This window comes from Poecilia reticulata, chromosome 23 (genome assembly GCF_904066995.2).
Source record: "Poecilia reticulata chromosome 23, P_reticulata-male-v2, whole genome shotgun sequence".
NCBI lineage: Eukaryota > Metazoa > Chordata > Actinopteri > Cyprinodontiformes > Poeciliidae > Poecilia > Poecilia reticulata.
Window position 1 is genome coordinate 14,334,752 of NC_088852.1, and position 22,652 is coordinate 14,357,403.

The 22,652-nt window shown below is 43.5% G+C and overlaps 1 protein-coding gene and 1 long non-coding RNA gene across 13 annotated transcripts in view; one reads left to right on the top strand and one right to left on the bottom strand.

The window, feature by feature from the left end:
- The window catches only part of LOC145550229 (uncharacterized), a 151,989-nt gene that overhangs the window by 96,546 nt on the left and 32,791 nt on the right, over positions 1 to 22,652 (top strand). The window lies entirely within an intron of this gene.
- Positions 1 to 22,652, bottom strand: part of sox5 (SRY-box transcription factor 5) — a 239,975-nt gene that overhangs the window by 64,843 nt on the left and 152,480 nt on the right. For all 12 annotated transcript variants that reach the window (XM_081604242.1, XM_081604240.1, XM_081604244.1 and 9 more), the window contains 2 exons: positions 22,094 to 22,289; positions 11,384 to 11,609 (listed from right to left, as the gene is read on the bottom strand). In XM_081604242.1, coding sequence (XP_081460368.1) covers positions 11,384 to 11,609; positions 22,094 to 22,288 — 421 coding nt within the window. In that variant the 5' untranslated portion in view covers position 22,289. The remainder of the gene's footprint in view (positions 1 to 11,383; positions 11,610 to 22,093; positions 22,290 to 22,652) is intronic.

The window sequence follows — 22,652 nt, forward strand, 5'->3', positions numbered from 1 at the left end:
AATTTTTTACTTAACTCTGAATTTGTGGTATTTTTACTCAAGGTTTTTATATTGTGAAGCTTGAGAACACGAGTATAAATAAAATGCCTCACATTTAACGAGACGCAAAATCCACAAAGGAGGGAGATGAAGATGGAAGACATCTTAATTTGTAGATGTTCTTGTATCTTGCTGTTGACTGTCGTGTGTGTGTGTGTGTGTGTGTGTGTGTGTGTGTGTGTGTGTGTGTGTGTGTGTGTGTGTGTGTGTGTGTGTGTGTGTGTGTGCGTGTGTGTGTGTGTGTGTGTGTGTGTGTATAAATTTGGTGGAGCCACCAGCATGACCGCTCAGTAAGCCCACTACCTACCATCTGACACACACACACAGACGGGAGCCTGCAGACTCTACCCACATCTGAAGGAGACATAAATAGCGCTGCTGAAAACCACTTATACACCACCGATCATTTATATTCATAGTTAATCATCGTTTTTACTCACGTCACATTTAAACAACAAAGATCCACTACATCTAAATTTAAACCTCTGTCTGGCGGAAAAGGCATGTGAGTGTAGGAGGGGGAGAAGGGGGAGACTGCCAAGACAAACTGTGACGCAGGGAGACGTTAAACACAGAGATCTTAGGTGTACAGGGCCAAGTTTATGGCAACAGTTTGGATCTTTGTTTGTGTAAATCCTAAATATTGCACGGTGGATGATATGAAAGTTTTGGAGGAGTGAAACCCAAACTTCTCTTCTGATTTCTGTTGAGCTCAAATCGTCACCGCCACCCATTTTGCGGCCAACATGAACCGGTTGAAATTTGTTGCGTTGCGAATCGGCAAGATTTGAAAGTTTTCCGAAGTTTCCAGAACCTTTTAACAAAATACCTAACTTGGAAAAAATAAAATAACATTAATCTGTCCTGTTCTGTCGAGACTTTTCATTTAAAAAACAGACAAATGCCTTTGGGTCCATTCACTTCTGAGTGTTGCAAATGTTATTAGCGAGAGAATTCTGGCAATCAAGTCGGAGCGTAAACACATTTCACAAAGTTAGGCAACAATTTTTTATTTTTTACCCAGTTTTCTTCTGGCCAAACGCCTACCTTTTGGCTCAGAGTTTATGCCACAGACTTCCTCTGATCAAATGGAGGTGTTCTTAAATCCTGAAAAATCAATATCAAATTTATCTTTTTTTTTTTTTTTTATCGTCGTCAGGCAGATTTGCTCTATGGGTAAATGAGAAATTTCTCCTGACTTGATATCTAGTTCAGAAAATGTGACATAAGTTGCATCAAGAGACCAAAAAAGCAAATGGAAGAGGATTATAGCTGTGGTTAAAAAATAAAGAAAAAAAAAGAAAGAAAGAAAAATTATCCAGACTTTTGACCTCAGAATTCTTTATTTTTTGTGGCCCTAATTCTCTGCTGCAATTTCCTTAGAAAAATCCACAAAATTATTTTACCTTTGAGTGAAAGAAATAAAAAAAATAAAAAATCAGTGTTTTGCATCTCTGACGTTTTAATGATGACTGCATTCACACAGACACCAACTTCATACCTGCTGACTGTGAGACTTCATAAACACACACCTTGATTATTGACAAGCCTGACACACAACAGCTGACTTGCTTTGTCAGTATTACTGCAAACCCCCAACTCCCCCTTCCCACACACAGGTCATGTGTGTGCACGCTTACATCCGAGTCTATCTGGATGTTTGAACATGTGTGTGTGCGTGTGTGTGTGTGTGTGCGTTACTGCGTTTGTGTGTGTCTGCGTGAGTTTGTGTGTAGGTGACAACTCCAGCCCCAAACTGACTGGCATCTGGCGGTGGCAGTTGTTTTAACAGCTGAGCTGACAGCATTAATCTGAACGCACCCAAATCAAAAGGAGACAACACCTGTTCACTGCTCCTGAGCCCAGCTGAGGAGGAGAGAGAGAGAGATGAGGGGAGGGAGGGGGTGCAGCGGGGTATGAATGAGTGCAAGAGATGGAGGGGGAGTGATTAGGAGCAGGTGGAGAGAGTGATGGAGACAAAGGCAGATGATGAAGGGAAGGTAGAAGAAGAGAGAAATGCAGATCAAGAAGGGGATGAGGGAGGAGTAAAGGGAGAGGGAAAAAAAAGAAGGGATTGGGAGAAAAGGATGAGAGTGGGCATGGTGCCAGGCGGCGCACACTCTGCTTTTTTTTTTTTTTTTTTTCCCCCTGGAGCGAAGCGGAAAGCGGCAGCGGGCCAAATGAGGAAGGAGGAGAAAAGAGAGGAAGAGGTAAAGAGAACCAAAGTAGCACGGGACATGATTAGCTGGGGATGTCTGTTCTGCTGGCCAAGCAGTGGTGAAGGAAAAGAATGCAGCCAATGAAGAGCAGAAGTAGCGGGTGGAGGCGTTGGAAGGGGGGCGGGGGGGGTGTTGTAGAGCAGCTCTTGAGATGCTTGTCTCCCAACATCTGGCTCAAATAAGCCGGGGTCATGCTGCGGGCTCTACTCGTGACCCCCGAGGCTGACAGCATAGACAGCGCCACTTCATCTACCGCTCCCACCCTCTGACCGGCCAGCCAGAGGTTAATTAATAAAGACCGCGTGGCTTCAAAGACTGACACACTGACTGGTTGATGGAGCAGATGAGTGGCCGGCTCGCTGGCTGGCTGAAAGGATATCTCACCAGTGGGGCGGCGCGCCGGGTAATGACAGTGACTGGACGACTTGTTGCTCTCTGGCAGCGCTCTGACCACGCCGCACGCAAAAAGGGCACTTTGCTTTTTAAAAGTCTGCGTTTCTCAAAAAGGTAGAAAATCCTATGTTTTAAGATAAATAGACTAAATAATGAAAAAGTATGTAAAGTGTGTAAATTTCACTTTTTATTAAGAATATCTATAGCAGAGAAGTAGTCCATTTAAAGTATGTTGTAGTCTGCAGTAGGCTCTAATGTTTCCATGAAGATGCAAGAATAGGAGTAGACCTGCAGGACTGGCTTCTTTAGAAACATCACATGAAACATTAGAAATGCAGCAATCCACTTTTTTCACTTCCGGTAACAATACGGATATTTGAGGTTTAGAATTCGCAGATACCAATTCAATATAGAGAAACAATAAAGCTGAACTGACTTAAAACGTTTCTTTCTTTTTTTTTTAAACAGACATAAATGTAATGAATTACTCATTTATTTGGTAACTGCACCAGTTAAATTCATCAATATCTTCACAAGCTTGGTCAAACATGGAAAAACAACTTTCATTTGTTCAGTCAGTGAAATAAGGAGTAAAACAGCCAATGTAAAATAAATAATAAAGAAACTTAAACTGACAAAAGCAATAAGTTCACTAATTTGGTCAAACATGCAAAGAATAAACTGCAACAAATCTGCTTTCAAAAGGCTCAGAAAGTGGAAATATAATATAAAATAAATAAAGCATGACATCACTCAGAAAAAAAAAATCATAGAATTAAACTGAATAGAATCATCTGTAATAAACACAACCACATTCATATTAACATGCCAACATATAGGAAAACATGCACAAGATTTAGGTAATTATGGATTTTTCCTCATTGGGGAATTTAGTCGGTGGAAGATTTAAGTCAAGACTTAGAGGTACTGAAATGGGTCAATAAAAATAGACTTTCAAATAAAATAAGTAGAAGTTTTTTGTTTTTTTCGTAATACTGTTTGAAATAGTACTCAAACAGCTGGAAATGAGTCAAACACCGGTTTCACAACTAACACTGTTTACATACATAACACACGATGTTGCAACATCAAACTAATCTGCATCTCATTTAAAGTTAGCTAAATAATCCACTCCTGAGCAAACGCGCTGAGACAAACAAGCATGGAGCGAAGATGTCTTGAGGCCTTGCAGCAAAGCTTTTTATTAGTTAGTTGTGGCACAGTGTCAAAAGGAAAAGCCAAACATTTTTATTTTATTTCAAAAAGCAACTTCCACCTACTCAGAGCAACAGCTGGTATGTGCTCTTAATGGAAGATAGTTGTTGGTTGACATGATCATTCTTCGAGGTAAATAAAAGTGTTTCGGCTGCAGTCATTTGGCCTTTTGAAAAACGGTTCGAACTTCAGACGCCAATTGCTTTGCACAATGTTCCTTGGAGTGCTTTTGTTGCTTAAGTGCCTCGTTTGAAAAGTTTTGAGAATTTTATATATTTTTTTTTCCCTTTTTCTGAGCATTTCATGTCCTTTTGATACAGTAATTGAGGGGACAAATGAAAGTCAGAGCACTCTGCACAAAACTCATTAATCTTGCGGGCATTTTACAGCATAAAAACATTCCTCAGATTCTCCATGGGAATGGGAGAAAAGGCCGAGAACGGGAAATAACAGAAAGTGAGGAAAAGCGGCGGCGGATGGCGTTTCATGAGCGTTACGTTGATAGGTTATGGATTCCACAGATTTGGTGACTGAACATGATGCTGAATGTTTAGGCTCCTAGAAACTGGCAAAGAGATATTTCTAAGGAAACTTGACAAGTACCGCTTTATTAACTCTAATACACAAAATGTAAAAAAAAAAAAAAGTTGGACTAGGAGAAGATCACAGCTACTAATCTATGGAAACTCAGTGATTCATGAACTCAACCTTTTGTCCTTAACTTAATGCCACGCCAGGGGGGCCAATAACACACACACACGCACCCCAACACACACACACGCACGCACGCACGCACACACGCACGCACACACACACACACCTTCAGGAAAACCACAGGACCCTCTCTACCCTCTCTAAGCCCCTTCATGCACACGGATCGGACAAAAGCTTGGGCACTGTTTTTCTCCTCTGAAAAAACACACACACACATGAATGCAGATACACACACACGCATACCATTCATCTCCTTAATATCGCTCATCTGAACCGGGAAGAATGGCAGAAAGGAGTTTCATCCCCACCGATTGTCTCGTGCAAGACTGGGGAGAGAATGGGACGTTGAAAAGCAGACGCAAAACAATTCAATAAGAAAAAAAAGTGACTTGAATGCGCCTTTCATCAACCCAACAATGGCAAGCGCCACAATAGGCCTCAGGTTTGCCCCATGACGTTGCCTGTTTCTCATGCCACAAAGGGAGAGGAAAAGAAAAAGAAGAAGAAGAAGAGGAAGAAGAAGAAGAAAGCCCAGAATTAACTCGAATTGAATTGTGAGCCTTGTCCGCGATGGTCCCCTGTCCCCTTCCCTCCGTCTACAGCAAATCCTGCAAAGTTAACCGACATGATGACAACCGGATAACGACGAAGAGCGGTAAATAAAAAAACAGAATTGTTTTACATGGACAATAATCTTGAAGCAAGAGCTTCTTTAAAGCTTTCTGGGGGTTTTTTTGTTCTGTTTTTGTTCTTTGACTGCAACTTTTGAAGCAACACTGGGTCAGAAAGTATGTTGTGTCAGGCAAACAAATCAAATCACTGAGTTCAAAATTTCTCTGAAAAGAGGTCAAGGCAGAGTTTAGCCTCGTGAAGATGAAGCCAAATGTCTGTTTGGTGAATATCAACAGTGGATTTAAAAGCTCTTGATCTGAAAAGCATTTTATTTAGTCGAAAGTCCTCGTTCTGCTGTTTGGCTTATTCGTTATGAAAGCAATTCTATCTTTTGAAGATTCCCCTCGCGAATAATCTCACTCACCTTCTTCTTCCCAGAGCCAGAAGACTAATCGCAGCAGACAATGGTGCGGAGAGCCCTACTGCACGTCGTGTTAATTTATACAACTAACTAATTGCCAACAAAGGGTAAAAAATCCCATAAAGACCTTCTCCTGCTCCCACGCTAGGACTGTGAACCTGCTGATGAGAGTGTTTGGATATACAGTGTGTGTGTGTGTGTGTGTGTGTGTTGCTGTAACTGTTAAGTTTCCCCCTCGAGGACATGTGCATGAAAATACTATGCAACGACTGTACGCGCCATTGTGGATGTTCACAGAGTGTGAGCATGTTGAGTGTTTGACATAACCCCCCAGACAGCCGAGGAGAAGGATTAAGCAAAGTGGAGGGGAGGCGAAGGTGGAGGGGGGTGGATGTTGCTCGGACTGATGGATGGATGAACGAGAGACTGGCCCTGATCCCTTCACTTCTCCGGCTCTTTCTTTTCGCCCTCTTCTTCGTCTTTGGCAGTATGTGCCCGCCCTTCCCATTGTCGCCCATTGGAGTGTACGGAGGCGTGAGGGAGCTCCAGCCACTGTGTGCTTGTGTGGCAACAATGGCTTCGCCTAAGTGCTGTCCTATAAAATGCCTCAGTGCGCTCTAAAAGCAAGCCCAAGGTTCCGTCCGTTCCTTAAGAGTCGACGGAGTGCCGTGGGTGTACATGTATGACCGTGTGTCCGTAAGTGTGCGGCTGGTTGACATCTGTAGCTGCACTTGCAATTTCAGTGTGAAGTCTAGAGCCTTGCAGGGGTTTGGGCGTATTGGGTGCCATAAGCTGTAAAAACACTATTTTGACAGAGCTTGTGGCGGTTGCTGTGGCTGCTGGTGTCAGAACGTGGAGAGTGGACGGACAGTACTGCTCTTTGGTCTCCCCAACCATGCAACGTCTGGACAGCCAGAAAATTCAGCATGACTTAAATGCTTGTAATGCCATTCAACAGCATTAGCAAGGAATGGTGTGGTGATAAAATGTAGCATTGCTAAAATGCCTGGAACTGGAAAGATAATGACAATTGCAAGTCTACCAAGACATAGTGGTCCACATACGGCCAGACAAGGACAGCGCTAATTATAGAAGCAGCGAAGAGGCCTATTGTATCTCTGGAGGAGCTGCAGAGATCCATGTCAATATGACATTTGCAGTCAGAAACCAAACACTTCTTTTGACACAGCAAACTTATGGAAGAAGTACTGCAGCAGTAAAAGACGTTTGCCACATTTTTCCGATTTTTTTTTTGTTTTTTTGCTTAATGTAAAGCAAATAGTTATCCACTACTTTGTTGTGGTCCATCAGATAAAATCCAAATTTCGGTTGTGTTGCGACAAAAACATTAAAAGCTCAATCCTTATGAATGCCTTTGCAGAGGTGCAGTATGAAAAGAAAGCTGCTGTTTAATTCAAGACTGGCATTGTATGTAGATTTATTTAAATTAAAAAAGTCCTCAACTAAAACACGCTTCACAGTGGTAGCCTTCGTTCATCCCTCCTTCCAGCTGAGGCTACAGTAAAAGGAGGAGAAAGCTGAGCGCGCCCCAGAGGCCGTGGAGCCCCAGTGACGGGTAGCCGTGGCTGGGTAGCAGAGGGTCAACAGACGGGTCCAGAGACGGAGCTCAGCTGGCACTTAACGCGTGTGAGCCACTTACAGTTGATACGGCCGTGTAGTGAAAGGAGAGGAGGAATGAGGCTGAGAGTCTGGTGAAAGTCCAGGGCAGTAGAGGCACCACTCCAGGGGCCGAGAGGAACATCTGTGCCCCATTTAGCATTTAGCGATGGTTCTCATCCCTTTAAAGCCTCCTTGACTTCCTTTGTTCTATCTATCTATCTATCTATCTATCTATCTATCTATCTATCTATCTATCTATCTATCTATCTATCTATCTATCTATCTATCTATCTATCTATCTATCTATCTATCTATCTATCTATCTATCTATCTATCTATCTATCGTTTTTTTGGGTAGCGCTCCTGGGCTAACAGATTACGGGGCCTTGCTCTGTGCCACAGGGGCCAAAAGAGGCTAAATGGTGAGTCAGAGAAAACTGACCAGGTATGTGTTCTTCTGCAGTCATCTCCCTTGGGTTGAATTGCTAACCCTTCTCTTGACCCTGCACCTCCACTGGTGCCCTGTACTCCTTCCTCATTATGCCACATAATCACACACGCACGCACACACACTCTCCAACATGAGCCACTCAGCCACCCAGCGACCCCGACTTAGGGAAATCACAGACAGCTGGTGTCAAGGCATCCTCATCATCTCCCTGTTGCTCCTGAAGAATTTATTAAAGACAGTAAGTAATGTGGTGTGTGTGTGTGTGTGTGTGTGTGTGTGTGTGTGTGTGTGTGTGTATCTCTGGGGTAGCAGGTGGCCAGTGGAGCGAGACTATAAGATGAATGGAGGGAGCAGAAGAGCAGTGAAGCCTGGTTGGGCCAGGCCATGGGGGACAGGATGCCGAGTCATTTATTAGAGGCCAAACACACCTTACCTTCCATAAATGCAAGCAAATGCGATTTTTTTACCCCGCCAACAAGCATACACATCTGCACAGTTTCTGTCACAAAAACATATGCAAATACACACACACATCTTCATGCTCCCAAAGGCTTTAACAGCACAAACACACACACACACTGACCTAGTATCTACCACTCGCCATTCATCTAGCCTAAGTAGAGCAACACTAGCCACAGACTAAATCTTTCAAACTTAGTGTGGGTGACTTTCTGCGTGTGTGTGGGTGTGTGTGCGTGCGTGCGTGTGTGTGATGTGTAGCTCAAGGCCTGCCTTCGATAGGCTGAGCCCCTCTTTCTGTTTCAAGATGTTTATCGTTTTCTGACCCATTTTGTGTCTTTGTCCCCTCTTTCACATCCCTCCTGGTGTTAATGTTCAGACACTATGAATGTGTGCGTGTCATTGATCCAGCTGGAAGCAGGATGTGTGTGTGCGTGTGTGTATGAGCAGTAATATTCCAGGCCTTTCATAATGATTAAAGCCTTCATTAAATTTTCATCCCAACCTGCTGTTTGCTGCTAATGGCCTTTGTGAGCCACACAGCCAAACAATAGCTAGCCGGGCAGAGAAAAGGGATTTCTATCAGGCGTTCAATACGGGCCCCCTCGACGCTTCGCTTCGCTCCCCGTCCAACCGTCCATTTCCCCTTTGCCTCTCGTCTTCTTTTCTCCGTTTTTTCCCCCTTTTCTCTCTAGCTTGGCCTGGGCTTGTTGTTGTTTTATTTTTCTGTGTGTGTGTTGGGTCCGGAGGTTCTTTTATTAGTGCGTTTCATTTAATCGTACGGCAGATAATGCCCTGGCTTGGTTTTGATGCCACACTGCCGTGGCACTGTGCTAATGGGGTCTGTGAAGACACTGCTTTTTCTCTCTTTCGCTTTCCTCTCCTTCTCACTCTCTCTCTCTCTTTTTTTTCCCTCCTCACTCTGCCCTGGCTGAGTCATAAAGATCCATTATTGTTGTTTTTTCCCTGTGCAGCCGGTTCATGAGGTCCAGCGAAGCAGCGAGCAACCCAAAACACACCTCAATTACAGTTCAGCTCGAAAAACAGTCCATTTTTTTATTTTTTTTTTACCTTCTTTTTTTTTCGGTAAAATGTGCCACAACAGGCTTCTTTATCGGCCGGAATGAAAACAAGCAGACGGCAAGAGCTCACCAGCCGTCGCAGGCGCTTTGAAAGCCTTAGAAAAACCCAGCAAAACACGGTTACGACATCACAGCTTGAAATGAAAGCCTGTTGATGTTGTTTGGGGTTGGCATAATACACATAAAATGCACCTACACTCAAAGGCAAACTGCGCCGCTGTTCTTTCACCTTTCGGGCTTCGTGTCAGTTGAGTTTGAAGCGGAGTGTTTCAGGATGCTTGAATGCGCCGCTGCAGCGGCTTTTGGAGACCAGAGGAGAAGCCTTAGTGCGTAAAAGAAGGAAAATCAATTGCTGTACTATGTATTTGATTAGGTCTAGACAGGTCTAACTCATTTTCAGAACACTAGAGTCTTGGGTCAAGCTGCGTTAGTATAAGCAAAACTACTAGTGCCTTGACTTGGCTGCCTCTTTAGGCTGCCTTAGGGAACAGGAAGTTTAGTCTTTGTCCCTTCAGGCTCTTTAGGGTGGATCTAAATGTCGAGAATACATTTCCTACCTGAATACATATGAGCAGATGAATATGGTTGAGCATGAGGATGCTCTACTGCAAACCCTCTACACTTTTACAGAACTGTCCTGTATTTACTTAATCTCCCTTTTTATCAACCCCAACCAGTCTCCTTGTCCTCATATCATTTTTCTGCCATGTTTCGCGGTTTTAGTTTTTCTCTGAAATCTGTCATTGCAGAGCGTGACAAATTGAGAAAATGTTTTGTAAAGCGCCGCAAGAGGTCAAACTCACGATCACAGCCGTATCTCCATGTGGATCTCTTAAATGAAGTTTGGAGGAATTATTTATGTGCTGACCAAAATGCGGTTTAGTGGAAAAGATTTGTTTTAATGACCTCAGGAAAAGTCAATCAGATAAGATAAGGTTTGTCAAGCTGGAGTCAGGTGGAGGAGAGGGTTTAACTGGTTGAGATTTGATGCACAGAAAACTTGGGAAACCATCACGGACAGTTATGTGTCACTTTTTCAGTTTTTTTTCCTGTTGGTCCTCAACATACTGCAGGGAACTTAATCAAAAGTTGACTTCTACCTGGTCCAGAATGTTCTGTTCCCGAGTTAAATGTTGCTGAAAAGACGACTTTTTGCCTTGGATGTTTGCGACGTGCAAGAAAGGATCCGACTTTCTTCGTCTTTGTTAGGCTGCATTTGGACACTGGAATTTGAGGTAAAAATGTTACATTTTCAACATATTTTTGTCGGGCAAAAAACAGATGAAGTCTCAAGAGCCATAAAGATATGTTCATGAACAGAGTTTGGGTTTCGCTTTGCTTTATTAAAGTGAGTTGAAGAGAAAAAAAAATCAATTCAAGCCATTGTTAAGAGGATTGATTGAAAACTGATATTTACTTAGAATCCCCCCTCGCCCCTTTCAGTAAAGTGGCATGGTATTAAAATGATCTTCCTAAAAGAGACAGACACCCATTGCTGAGATTTATATCACATTCTGATTGTAGCATGCATTCCAGGGAATTTGACACCATTTATCCACTCAATATAAATGAGCATTAGCCATGGGCTAAATTTATCTCTTTGCATGACTCCAACTAGTAGCCTAAGGCTCTGCTTGGGAATAAGCAGAGCCTCAGAGGCTAGCGGTGCAAAGCTCTGTAGGGCCCTGCCAGATCTCTGGTTCTGCCTTCTGAACAGTTAGAAATCTTTATCTGGGTGCTTAAAATGCTTCATCCCAAAGGTGGCGAGGTGTTTTTGTTACAGAGACGAGTCCATCTGAGAGACCTCCCCATGAATATCTCCTGATTTCAAAGCAGCAAACATTTGGAGAGTTGTTAACACTTTTTTCAAGTGGCCAGCATTCACACTTGAACACATGCATGCGAGTGCACATCTTACTTGTCAGGTTGTGATAAATATGCAAAGCGTCGCGGACAATAGGCCCGAGCAGCTGAAGCTGTCGGTTTGCGTTCTGGGTAAACAAAGGCTCTCCTCTTGTCTGAACATGAGTGGGTTCAGCGCAGAGCAGAAGAGGAAGAGGCATGGAGAAGGTACGGCGGCAGAAATGAAAGACAGAAAGAAAGGAAGAAAGAACAGACAAGCTGGAGAAACCGAAACATCTGGGCGTCCGTCACTGACCTTCTGGCTCGTTTTTGATCAGCTCCTCCATCTTGCGTTGCTTCAGCGTGTCCACGACGTCCGCCAGGCTGCCCTTGCGTCTCTCGGGGGTCCCCAGGGTGCCGGTTGCCGAGCCGCCGTCGCTGCAGGGTCGCCCCCCGCCTCCTCCGCCCTCCTCTTTGCCCGGTGAGGTAGCGTTGTGCTGTGGGTACGGACTCAGAGAGCTCCCCTTGATGCCGTCGTGCTCCTGCAGGGCGGAGAGGATCAAGAAAGACGGACGACATTTTATTAGTTGAAAAATCACCCAAACTTGAAGACATAAAGCAACTGTAGATGGAGTAAAGAGATTGAGGAGGAGCTGGCACAGACCAACTCATTATCTCCGTCCTTCTTTCCAACTCTTTATTCATCCCCCCAACCCCCATCTCCTGTTCTTACAACCCAATGCAGCAACTTTCATCCCCAGCCAGTTATCTCAAGTTAGGGCGCACTTCTTCCGTCTCTCGCATCCTCTGGAATCTGCATTTGACTGACTTGGAGGTAGTTGACAGAGCGAACACATGAAACGACAGCGAGACACTCAGTGCGCTCTAAAGTGTCAACGCTAACTCTTAATCACAAAGCCTTCGCGTTTGAGGGACGTCCAGCGCCGCCGCTTCAAATCGCACGCCCAACTTTCAGAGCTGCTGTAGTTTCTTCTTTTTTTTTTTTTTTTTTTTTTTGTCCCTAAGATTCATCATAGCAAGTGCTGAGGCTGCATCTCGGGCAAACAGAGGAAACGGCAAACAACGCGTTCCTTTTGAAAGAACAAAACGCTGGAGAGGTGTCAAGTCATTTCCATGAAAAACAACAACTTTTATGTACACAGTGCAGGCAAAAGTAAACACTCTGTGCCTTTATCCAACTTTTCACCAGGACTAATTATCCTTCGGTGTTTCTTTCACGTTGAAAGTGCGATAACCTCTTGAAATTCACAAAGGCTTGTTTTTTTGAATGAGCATCTGTGCAGCTCGTAGCTAAATAGTTGATTATATTCCCTTCATATAAAACTTTGTGTTGTAAAGTTAAGTGAGTACCTAGAGGCTTTTCATATTTTTCAAACTATTCAAGCTTTAACAGAATTTACTGGGGTTTATGCAGTAGACCAACACAAAATTATGCTAAATTGTAAATAGATTTTAAAGTGGAAAGGGGGGAAAAAAAATATTTTTACGAATGCATTTTTACTCCAAATACACAAAAATAAACTTTGTCCATTTGTGTGTTGTTTATCCAGCTCTTTCTATGAAGGCTTTAGAGGTTTGTTAGAGAACATTAGTGAACAAACAACATCAGGAATCAGATGCACAGCAGACAGGTCAGGGAGGAAGTTAAAATCAGAGTTAAATTATAAAACTACCCTATAAGCTCTGAGCATTTTGCGTATCAACAGTCTGGACAACATGGCTTTCAAATAAAATAAAAATTTTTTCATGCCAAATTTGATATCCGATTTATTTCGACCAATCCCCTGTGTGCGTTCACCTGAACTCAAAATCCAAATAAATAGTAGATGTAAAAGAGCCAAACAACATGGTGGGCCTTTGGTGTTCTGACATCACTCTGAACTATGGAAACCCAGCATGCAATAAAAACATTTTGTGTGATAAAGATAAACACTGGATTTCCCTGAGCATGCCACTCCCCCTTGTGAAACATGGTGGTGGCAATAACATTTTCTATTCTTATCAATTGTTGTGTTTTATTTTGGATAATTAAGATGCCTTCCAGTTCCAGTGTTAGGTGTTCCTTATAAAATTAAGTCTATTGGTCTCTTGGAGGGCAAACTTGCATTATTGTGCCATTGTCAATATATTACTTCGTTTCTTGCAGTAATTGCTGCACCGAATGCACGTTCGGCAAAATGTGTTATTGTAGTTTGTTTCACCGTGTCTCATTTAATCCTCACGAACATCACACCGGAGGTTTGTGGCTACGTCTTGCAGCCACACAGAGTTAAGGCGGCGTGAACCGTTTTGCCAAACGCCGGCAGGTGAAGGCTGCAGTAAGTAACTTTTAGCAGGTTAATCTTTGGCCCGGTAAAACCTGTGTTTGTTTCTACAGCCGGCATTATGGACTTACGGCCGGCTCAGGCCAATTAAGGGTGACACCGCGAGGGAGGTCGCCGTCAAACGCACGCAACCGACGGAACAGCGCGGCGATTTTCTCGCCGTGTGCCCGGAAACGCGGAAAACGTAACTCTGGCTGGCGCTGGCGTTCTTCCGCTTGAACTATGATACGCGAAGGTGTGCTGTGGCATTCCTGCATCAAATGAGTCAGTCTGTCAGCTCAGCTCTTTGTGAGCACGAGGGTCAATGGTCCACAGGGTTAATCTTTGGCTAATCTAGCTACAGTATAGGGCATGCCACCTGAGACAGCGGCACACATGCACTGCTTAGGACCTCTGACTGTTTTGTGCACAGGAATTCCAGCTATATTAAATATCACTTGGTGTATTAACTAAACATTAACTCCTGGAGTGACAGGTGGATCGGAGTCAAATATGAGGCCATCCAGTCCGCAAACGTCAGATTTTATTCTCTTCTGTTTCTTAATAGAAAAATACTTATGTAAGAGATCCTATTAAAAATAAAAAAAAAGGATGAAAATAAGCATTTTTTTTTTCTTTTCTCAGTGGCTTTCAATATTGACAATGCTTTCATTGTTCGTGGCCCAGCTCCATACGAGAGGTCCAGAAGAGCATTATCACTTGGCATTTTCCACACCTCACTGACTCTCTCACTTCGGCTCGTTGTGTTTCCACACTCTGAATAAGTCAGCACGCTCAATAATTCACCCGTCCGCTCCTAGACGTTCTTGCACATGGCACCGCCGCAGACGGACAAGTTGAGGATTCAAAAGTTGTACAAGATCTAAATTGAAGTTAGTCTTTTATTGCAGCGCCAATGCAGCACCACTTTTATTTGAAAAATTGAAGGAAAATTGATAATTATGTTTAAAAAAATCCAACAGATTTTTTTTTTTTTTTAAATTTAAACATTTTTATTTTTTTACACCTTGATCAGAGATTCCAACACCCAAAAATAAGTAAGTAAATAAATAAAAACTCCCTGTTTCAGAACAGTTGAATATAGTGACATCAGGTCTCCAGAATAACCACTAGATGCCATCTGGTTGTTTTGGAAATGATGCCAACAAAATTTACACTTTCTGCTCTACCATCACAAATGCAAACATGAGGATTTTGATCAACTGTATGCCAAGTGAGAAAAAACTCAGATTCAGCAAAAAAAAAAACCTTCAGGGGAGTTTAGTTTAAAACAAAGGAGAAGGTGAAGAAGCCTCTCATCCCATTGGTTGACCAGGTGGGAGGATATTTAATGCTGCAGGTGTTTTTCTCTTCTAACATTGATGAGGACCATGATAGATTTCACAATACATTCACTCCAAAACACTGACATTTCCACGTATATTCAGTTTTCTAGAAAACCGGTAGATCAGACTATCTAGACTCTGAGGAATAGTCAAATCTGTCTCTCTGAACCTACAGAAGATGACATGCTGCACCAATGGAGAGAGGTGATTGTACAGTATTCGCAGGAAATGTGCCGATATTTGCATGAACATGGGATTGTTTTCCCTCACTGAATCACTCTACTGTTTCTCCAAATGTTTCAGCATGAGATCATGCAGTAATGCAGTAATAGAGTCCAGCCCACCACAGTTGCGCCAGAGGAGCATCCACTACTCATCTGGGAGGTCAGAGAGGAACCCAGCTCCACATCGAAAGCACTGCAGACCTCACTTCCTGCACTTAAGGTCAATGTTTATGATTCCACAATTACTAAGAGAGGTTTGCTCAAACAACAGTGATCCAAAGCACATGAGAAGAAGTGTCTCTAAATGGTTCAAATTAGAGCTGCACGAAGGATATATTTGGAGTGGCCTAGTTAAAGTCGGGACTGATTGAGGAGGTGTGGCAGTTGGTGTTAAGCTTACGGGGACAAGGTCTGGGTTGGGTTTCAACTTTTAACAAATTAAATCATCGTCTTACAACTTCCTTTGTTTGACGGTTGGAAACATCTAAGCGTCGAAACAGAAGGAATTTGTCACAAATCGGTGTTGCGCCGTAAAGTTTTTCACGGTTCTTACTCCTTTTTTTACTAGAGGTGCAAACAGGTTCGTCTGCATCCAAATATGAGGAAAAAAGATGAGGCTTAAGTGAACTTCTGCTTCGGCCATTAACACCGCAGCAGAGTCTTGTGATCTTAAAGCCCTCAAAGACCTTCCTCTCTCCCCCTCCAACCACCTGACCAAGCGGCTGCTCCTGACTATCTGCGCTGCTTCCATTTCTCCCCTATACTCCCGATTAGGACATATCAGGCTTAAAAAAGCGGATTTCTTTGGGATTATGAGTTGCATCAGAAGCAGCAGCACGACATGCAAATGCAACAACAACGGAAAGGCAGAGAAGGTGCGCGAGCATGGAAAGTCGAGGAAAGCGCAACACCCAAAGACAAGAAAGACGGAGAGAGAAAAGAGAGAGAGAGAGAAGCGGTGTTATTAGAGGAAATGGAAGAGGTGCAAGTTGAAAGAGAGAGATACAGGGAGACAGAGAGCAGGCGTCTTGAAGGCAACGGTCACACCTGTCACATCCCATTTATCTAATCCAGTGCCTACTTAAAAGAGCCGCACTCTTTCTTTCGAGAAAGATGTAGCGCAAACAAAACAAACAGAGCAAGAATATGGAGGGGAGACGGAGAGAGAGGAGAGGCAGGTTGCTGTCGAGAAGCTGCCAGGGAGATGTCATCTGGCAGCGTCCAACAAGAAAGGTCATTTCCCGATCAAACGGAATTAGCAGGGGAGCCGCTGCATCGGGGGCTCCGGCTCCGACAGACAGCCTGATCCTGCAGGCATCTTAACGTGCTTATGCTTCGTTCCCAATCAACCTCCGAGCGCATAATCCACGCGCCACGCGCGCAGACCAAACAGAGGCATCGAATTTAAACACTTTTTTAAAAAAAAGATTTTCTGATGTAAATGGGTGTCACTCAGCTCTCCTCCTGCTGTAACGCAGGTTGAAGAACTTTTCTCATCAACATGCATTTATTCCTGAGTGCAAATGGAAATTTGGAGCACTGTAAACGTTCATGCCCTCTGCTCAGTGCATGTGTACGAGCAGCCCTTTTTTTTTTACCCATTTCTTTTTCTATATGTGTGACACTGGCAGTGCACATAGCCTGTAGGTGTGTGTGCGTGTGTATGTGTGTGTGTGTGCATATATGTATTTATATGCACTGGATGAGGCAGGCTGGTAGTGTGGGCGGTTCTGCCTTTAGTTTGCAGATGTCAATTCTCTTCCAAATGACTGGAACAAAGTAAAAATTGCGCCTCACTCTCTTTATCCTTTTACTGCCTCTGCAATGGAACCGAATTAAACAACTTTTGTCTTCTTAAGCTCATCTGTGAGGGGAGGCTGGTTGAAAAACACTTTACTCTTGCCAAAAAAAAAAGGAAGCAAAAAAAAAGCAAAAAAAAAATCTAAATGCTATTTTTTCCCAGCAGCCAGCACATATGCTGCTGTTATTTATTTTTTAAAACTCCCTCGGTTTGCTACCCTTCCTCCTTTTTCCCTGTTGCCTAACTCTCTCTCTTTTCTTTTTTGGAACCCCCAGCCTGACATGTCTCGGGCTGTGAAAGGTGTACGTGTGAAAAAACATTTAATGCTTGGCGCGTCGCTGCGGATCAAGGCATGGACAATGTGGCAAGTAGGAAGAGCTGGAAACAGCTGCTCGTCTGAAACACACACATACACGCGCGCGCGCACACACACACACACACACTGAGGGTGTCACTGATCGCTCCCTGCAGGGGGGTGAGACTCAGGTCCACGCCAGGGCTGCCAATCTCCCCAATAGACTACTTAACAAAACTCAGAAACCCTGCTAACACACACACACGCATGCAGCAAATCCCTTTACATGCCACGGCTAAACGCAGACACCAACCCTGGAGACCCTCAGGCTGGGACCAACGACTAAACACACACATTATTTCCCTTCTGGCAGCTTTAAATCATATTTTAATACAATTAAAACTCCAATCAAGCCCTATAAACATGCAATAATCTTAAATTTAAAGATTCTTCCCCAATGCCTAGCATCTATATCTGACTCTGCAGCTGTTTTTTTTTTTTTTGCTGTGTTTTTTTAAATAGCTGTTTTAGCTCAAATCTGCACCAGTGTATTTTACGGCGACCCCTCGCTGTTGACAGGCAAGCGTGTGTTGATTCATTAGTGCATCACTGGCATGAGAAATTAAGTGTGACCACTGTGTCTCAAGACTGCTCAATGGCTGTGTAAAATCTGTCATACTCACATGAACATATACACACACGCGTGTGCGCACGCACACACATGTGATCACACATTGAAATGATAGAAGAAGAGGGAAAAAAAAAAAAGGAGAGGAAAGGGAGCGTTTGAATGAGAAATAATGCTCGATGAAAGATCGGTATAGTTCTCCGCGGTGTAAGCGGGCGTCTCGGCTGTTAATTAAATAATTTGTGTTCATCCATTAGCACGTCTATGAAAGAAGATGCTCGCCCCTGTCTGATGTGAAAACAATTTTTTTTTTTTTTTGGCGAGGATTTGCAAACAAACATGAAAGGAATGAAAAGAAAAGGAGGCAAAGGAACAAGATGTCAAAACCTCACATCTGCAGCTGCCCCCGGGACTTATTGTGGCGCTACAATAGTTACTTTTAAATAGGTTTCTCTTAAATAGGTCTCTTTTGTCTTTATCTGTACAGCGGCGTTATACCTGCGCACAGCGCTGATTGGTTGTACCCAGTAATCAGAGTCTATGTTTTTTTTTTTGCACCTAAGCTGGATTCTAAGCAAAGGCAAGTAAGGATATTTTGACGGAGTGATAACTTTAGGCAAAATACTATGTTTTTAAGGTATTTGTGCAAATATTTAAAGCATTAACAGGACCAACTCGAAGGGTTTTGCGATGGTTATTATTTTAAAAAAACCACCTTCGTCTTGCTCTTTAGTGAGACAAAAGTGTAACCAAGTGAGCAGAACTGAGTGATTTTAACAGATGGGTCCTGGCTTCCTAAACTGTTTGTTTTAAAACAGCAGTGCTTCAATTTAAAGGATAGGTGGCGCTGCTTTGGTTTGCAACTTCTGACTGTGTTTGTCTTTCTTGTAGAAGAGCAAAAAAAAATAAACCCTATTAGCCTGTCAGCTAGCTCACCAGCAGTACGCAACAACAGGTGGGGGAGGGGCTAACATGCTAAGCTATGCTCCATGACACCAGACAAAGTCACTGCATCAGACTGACCATATGAGCAACAGGATAGAAAGTGTAGAGGCTTTTGCTAAGTCGGCTAAACAGCAGCACAAAGCAACAGGTGGGGAAGGGGCAGTCCTGGGTTACTGCGTTCTTCAAACCAGAGAAAACTCCGTTCACGCTTCCACTTTCTCTGGCATCTCGTTTACAGAAGTGAACCCAAATTAAAAGGTTTTAATAGTCCTGAAAAAAGCAAAGTTCCTCCTTCTATTAGCTTAATATAGAAACTCATTTCTTATTTATTCTGTTGCAAATCACTCTGGGCAGCACAATTTCCCATCAAGTCCAGGAAAAAAATCTTTTAAACGGCATTATCCAACACCGATCAGTTTTTGTGAAACATACCGTAGTGAGTGTGTGTGTGTGTGTGCGTGTGTGTGTAGGTGTAGCGGTCGGAGCCAAAGGCGAACAGGCAGGCGGAATGAAGAGGTCAGTGTGTAGCTGAGCGCATCTCCAGCACCGTGCTAATTCACTATGACAAGATAAAGCTGTAATCTCACCCCCACCTCCCCCCCTCCCCACTGTCCCACTGCTGCCTCACTTCCAAGTCAACCAGCGGCGGATGAGCCATTTACTTCCCCCCCCTATCACTTACGACAACTGCTTTGGAGAGGAAGAGACCCCCATCCCGATCTCTTAAGAGTGCCGTTGACACCCCCTCCCCTCCACCAGTTAGTAAATCTCTCGCTTTCAGTTCCTCTTCACTCCCATCCACTGACAGTCAGCGGAGAAGGGATTGGCACTGTTAACCTCCTTTTCCCGCTCAAAAAAATTCCTAACACACATAAGCAGGCAGTCGGATAAGCCTCCCCCCCTCAGACCCCCCTCCATTCCCAACGCTCCACATCAAGCGCCTCCTCTCTGCCATCCAGTAATGAAGCTGCTGTGTGTCCCTCTGAATGTGAATATTCAGGAATTTTCTTCTCCAATCAGCTGAAGATAACAACGATAAGACCAACTTTGTATACACTCGATCTAAATGAACCTGAATTAATCTAATCGCTGTCCTCAACAGCAACAGATAACCCATTGTGTGTGTGTGTGTGGGGTGTGCGTGCGTGCATGCATGTGTGTGTGTGCGTGTGTGCGTGCGTGTGCGTGTGTGTGTGCGCAGTGTTCCTCCCCAGGCCAGGACTTTGGTTTACAGTCAGCACCTGTCACATATGCAGAGTCCATGGAGCCTGGGAGGGGCCCGAGAGCCTAATCAGAGGGCTAATTACAGAATTAGCTTTCCATTACAACTCCTAAACACTGTTTATTGTTTTATAGCGTGCAAGTGTTTATTGTCAGGATGGGGGGGAAAGGTCGACGGTCGTTATCCGAGTGTGCTTGTGACAAGGCGTGCATTTGGCAAATGGAGGAAAAGTTGGTGCGCAGTGAATCACACAAGAAGGTACATGTACAGTTTTCAGCAAGTACGATATTCTAAGTCGGCTTAAAGATCACGTCATCGCTTTTTTGAAACAGGAACTGTAAGTAACTCAAAATGCAGACAGAAAAAAAAATTATAACAATTGACATATTAGGAAAGTGAATCATGTGAAAGTTCATGTACAGTGTGGTTGCTTACTCAGGATTACGTCAGGTAATATCAGCAGCAGATGCCAAAACATGTCATGAATCACAACTAAAAATGAATGTAGAACGCATCATCATCATCATCATCATCATCATCATCATACATATGCCATCCGATGCCCTGGAGAAAACGACCTGCCACAGTTCCTGTTTTGCTTTTACACAACGAGGAAAGTTGTGGTTTCTTGAATCAATGTACAGCAAACTCTCTGAGAAACTGCTCCCTCAAAACCACTAACGGCGACATCTTTACTTCCAAGATAAACAAAGCTCTCCGGGAATATTTGCATATGACAAACACGCAAAGTCAAGCAGTCTAAATGAGAACGACTCCTATTAGAGTAAATCTGCTTTAAAACTGCAGATATCAAGTTATGAGCTACATGAATACAGGCTGGCTCCCCCAGCAGAGAGCCTTACTAATTAATAATGACTTTACAACTTGTAACATAAAAGTAAATCAATAACACGATCCAATAATAATTTTCATACCGCTCACATTATGAGAATTTTATTACAGTTGTTGTGATAATTATATCTAATATTTTAGTTGGAGTTATTCTTATTTTGAATCATGCACTTAAGGAAAATAGAGAGTTCAAATAGTGCACAGAATGCTTTTCTTTTTGGTGTTCACTCTTTATGGTGTAAAACTGGAAGCAGAAAAAGGCGAGTTTGTCTTCCTGAGAAAAGTGTAGTCAGCTGAGCAGCAGTGTGAAGTAAGTGGTGGAGCTTTTTCATTAGAAATGTGCGCAAAACTTTAATATGTGTAAAAAAAAAAAAACCCACAATTTTGTAATTGCTGTTCTTCCATTATATAAGAAACACAATTAAAATATCATGTGAATAAGTTTGTTCACGCAATAAGTCATTAAAAAACATGCTTCACCTCATCCTCCAACTACTTCCTGTTGTCTTCTTTGTGCCAGTAAAGCGTTTCTGATCATGTGACTTGTGTAATGTGAAAAAAATATGGCCAATGGAAACGAAGGCAGTGCAGGATTCAGCTTCACACCTTTACGTCTAATTACCTCAAAGCAGCACAAACATTAAAAGTCCACCCCAAACGGTAGCCTGAAACTTTCTGCTCCGATTCATATCAGCTCCCAGCTACAAGCTGCCGTTTACCAGCAGAGAAAGTCCAATTCTTCCATTTTTAGGTCTCCATGTGAATCATCAAAGGGACATGTGCTGTTTATTTATTTATTTATTTTATTTTTATTTTTCTCTAATACCGGTGTTGGTGCTGTGCAATAAATCTGAAGGGGTCATTGTAAGCAAAATCCCAAAAAGGTTTCTGAAATCCATAATCCTCTGACCATTACATGCAAATAAATAAATAGAAAATTTCCCCCTCAAAAAATTTTTTTCTTTTCAAGAGTCATTTTAAGAGATGACAAACATGCAAGGTCAGGGAAGTTAATTTCTAGCTGAATGGATCCACAGATGAAAACATTTTTCCAGCAAAATTTATTTGCAGTTTATTTTTTGTCCTCCTTCCAGCTCACTGAGGAAGCACTCATTAAATACAGAAGGCGACATTTCCCCCAGCACCACGTGTGTGTGTGTGTGCGTGCGTGCGTGTGTGTGTGTGTGTTCTCAGGTTTAGGTTCCACCAACGTCTCTCAAGCACCAATAGAGGCTGAGTTGAGCTGATTAGAAGGACTTTGGTGTCTCACCTATGTCACCTTTCAACCCCTCCGTCTTTCCCATGGGTGTGTGCTTTACCTCCCCAAATAGACAGCAAGCGGGTCGGGATCAAACCCCCCCCCAAACTCCCCCATAAAGGTGTCCTTACCGTGCTGGGGGGGCTATCCAAGTGGCGGCTGGGGGGCGAGTGAGGGGACACCTTTCCGCAGTAGGAGGCCAGGGGGAGGTGGATGACACCGCCCGGTCCCTCGCTCTCCTCGTCCTCCACTCGCTGTCTGCTGGTTGCCATGGTTACCTCTCCATCTGTCCCCCCATATGGAGAGGCTGGTCGCTTGGAAGACATCCTGGAAAGGAGTAGGAGATAGAAAGACGAGGGAGAGGAGGGAGAGACGGGAGGAAGAGTGAGCAATATTCAAAAGGGGATACGGCTTGTAAGATGGAGGAAGTTCCTGTCAATTTCAAAAAAAAAAAAAAAAAAAAGTACTTTTCATAAACTCCCAAATGGTGTCGTAAAAGGTTAATTTTTAAGCCCTTTTTCGTCTCCGCAGCTCCGACATGCTCCAAGTTCGGCTCTTCTGCGTTTCTTTGAGTGAACCTCTTCAATAAATCCCCTCCAGCCGGCGTGTGATCGCCCCAGCCGCCTGGCAGACCTTCAAACCTGCTCCGAGGTCTTACACTGTGTTTACCACGGGGGCCATTCAGCATTC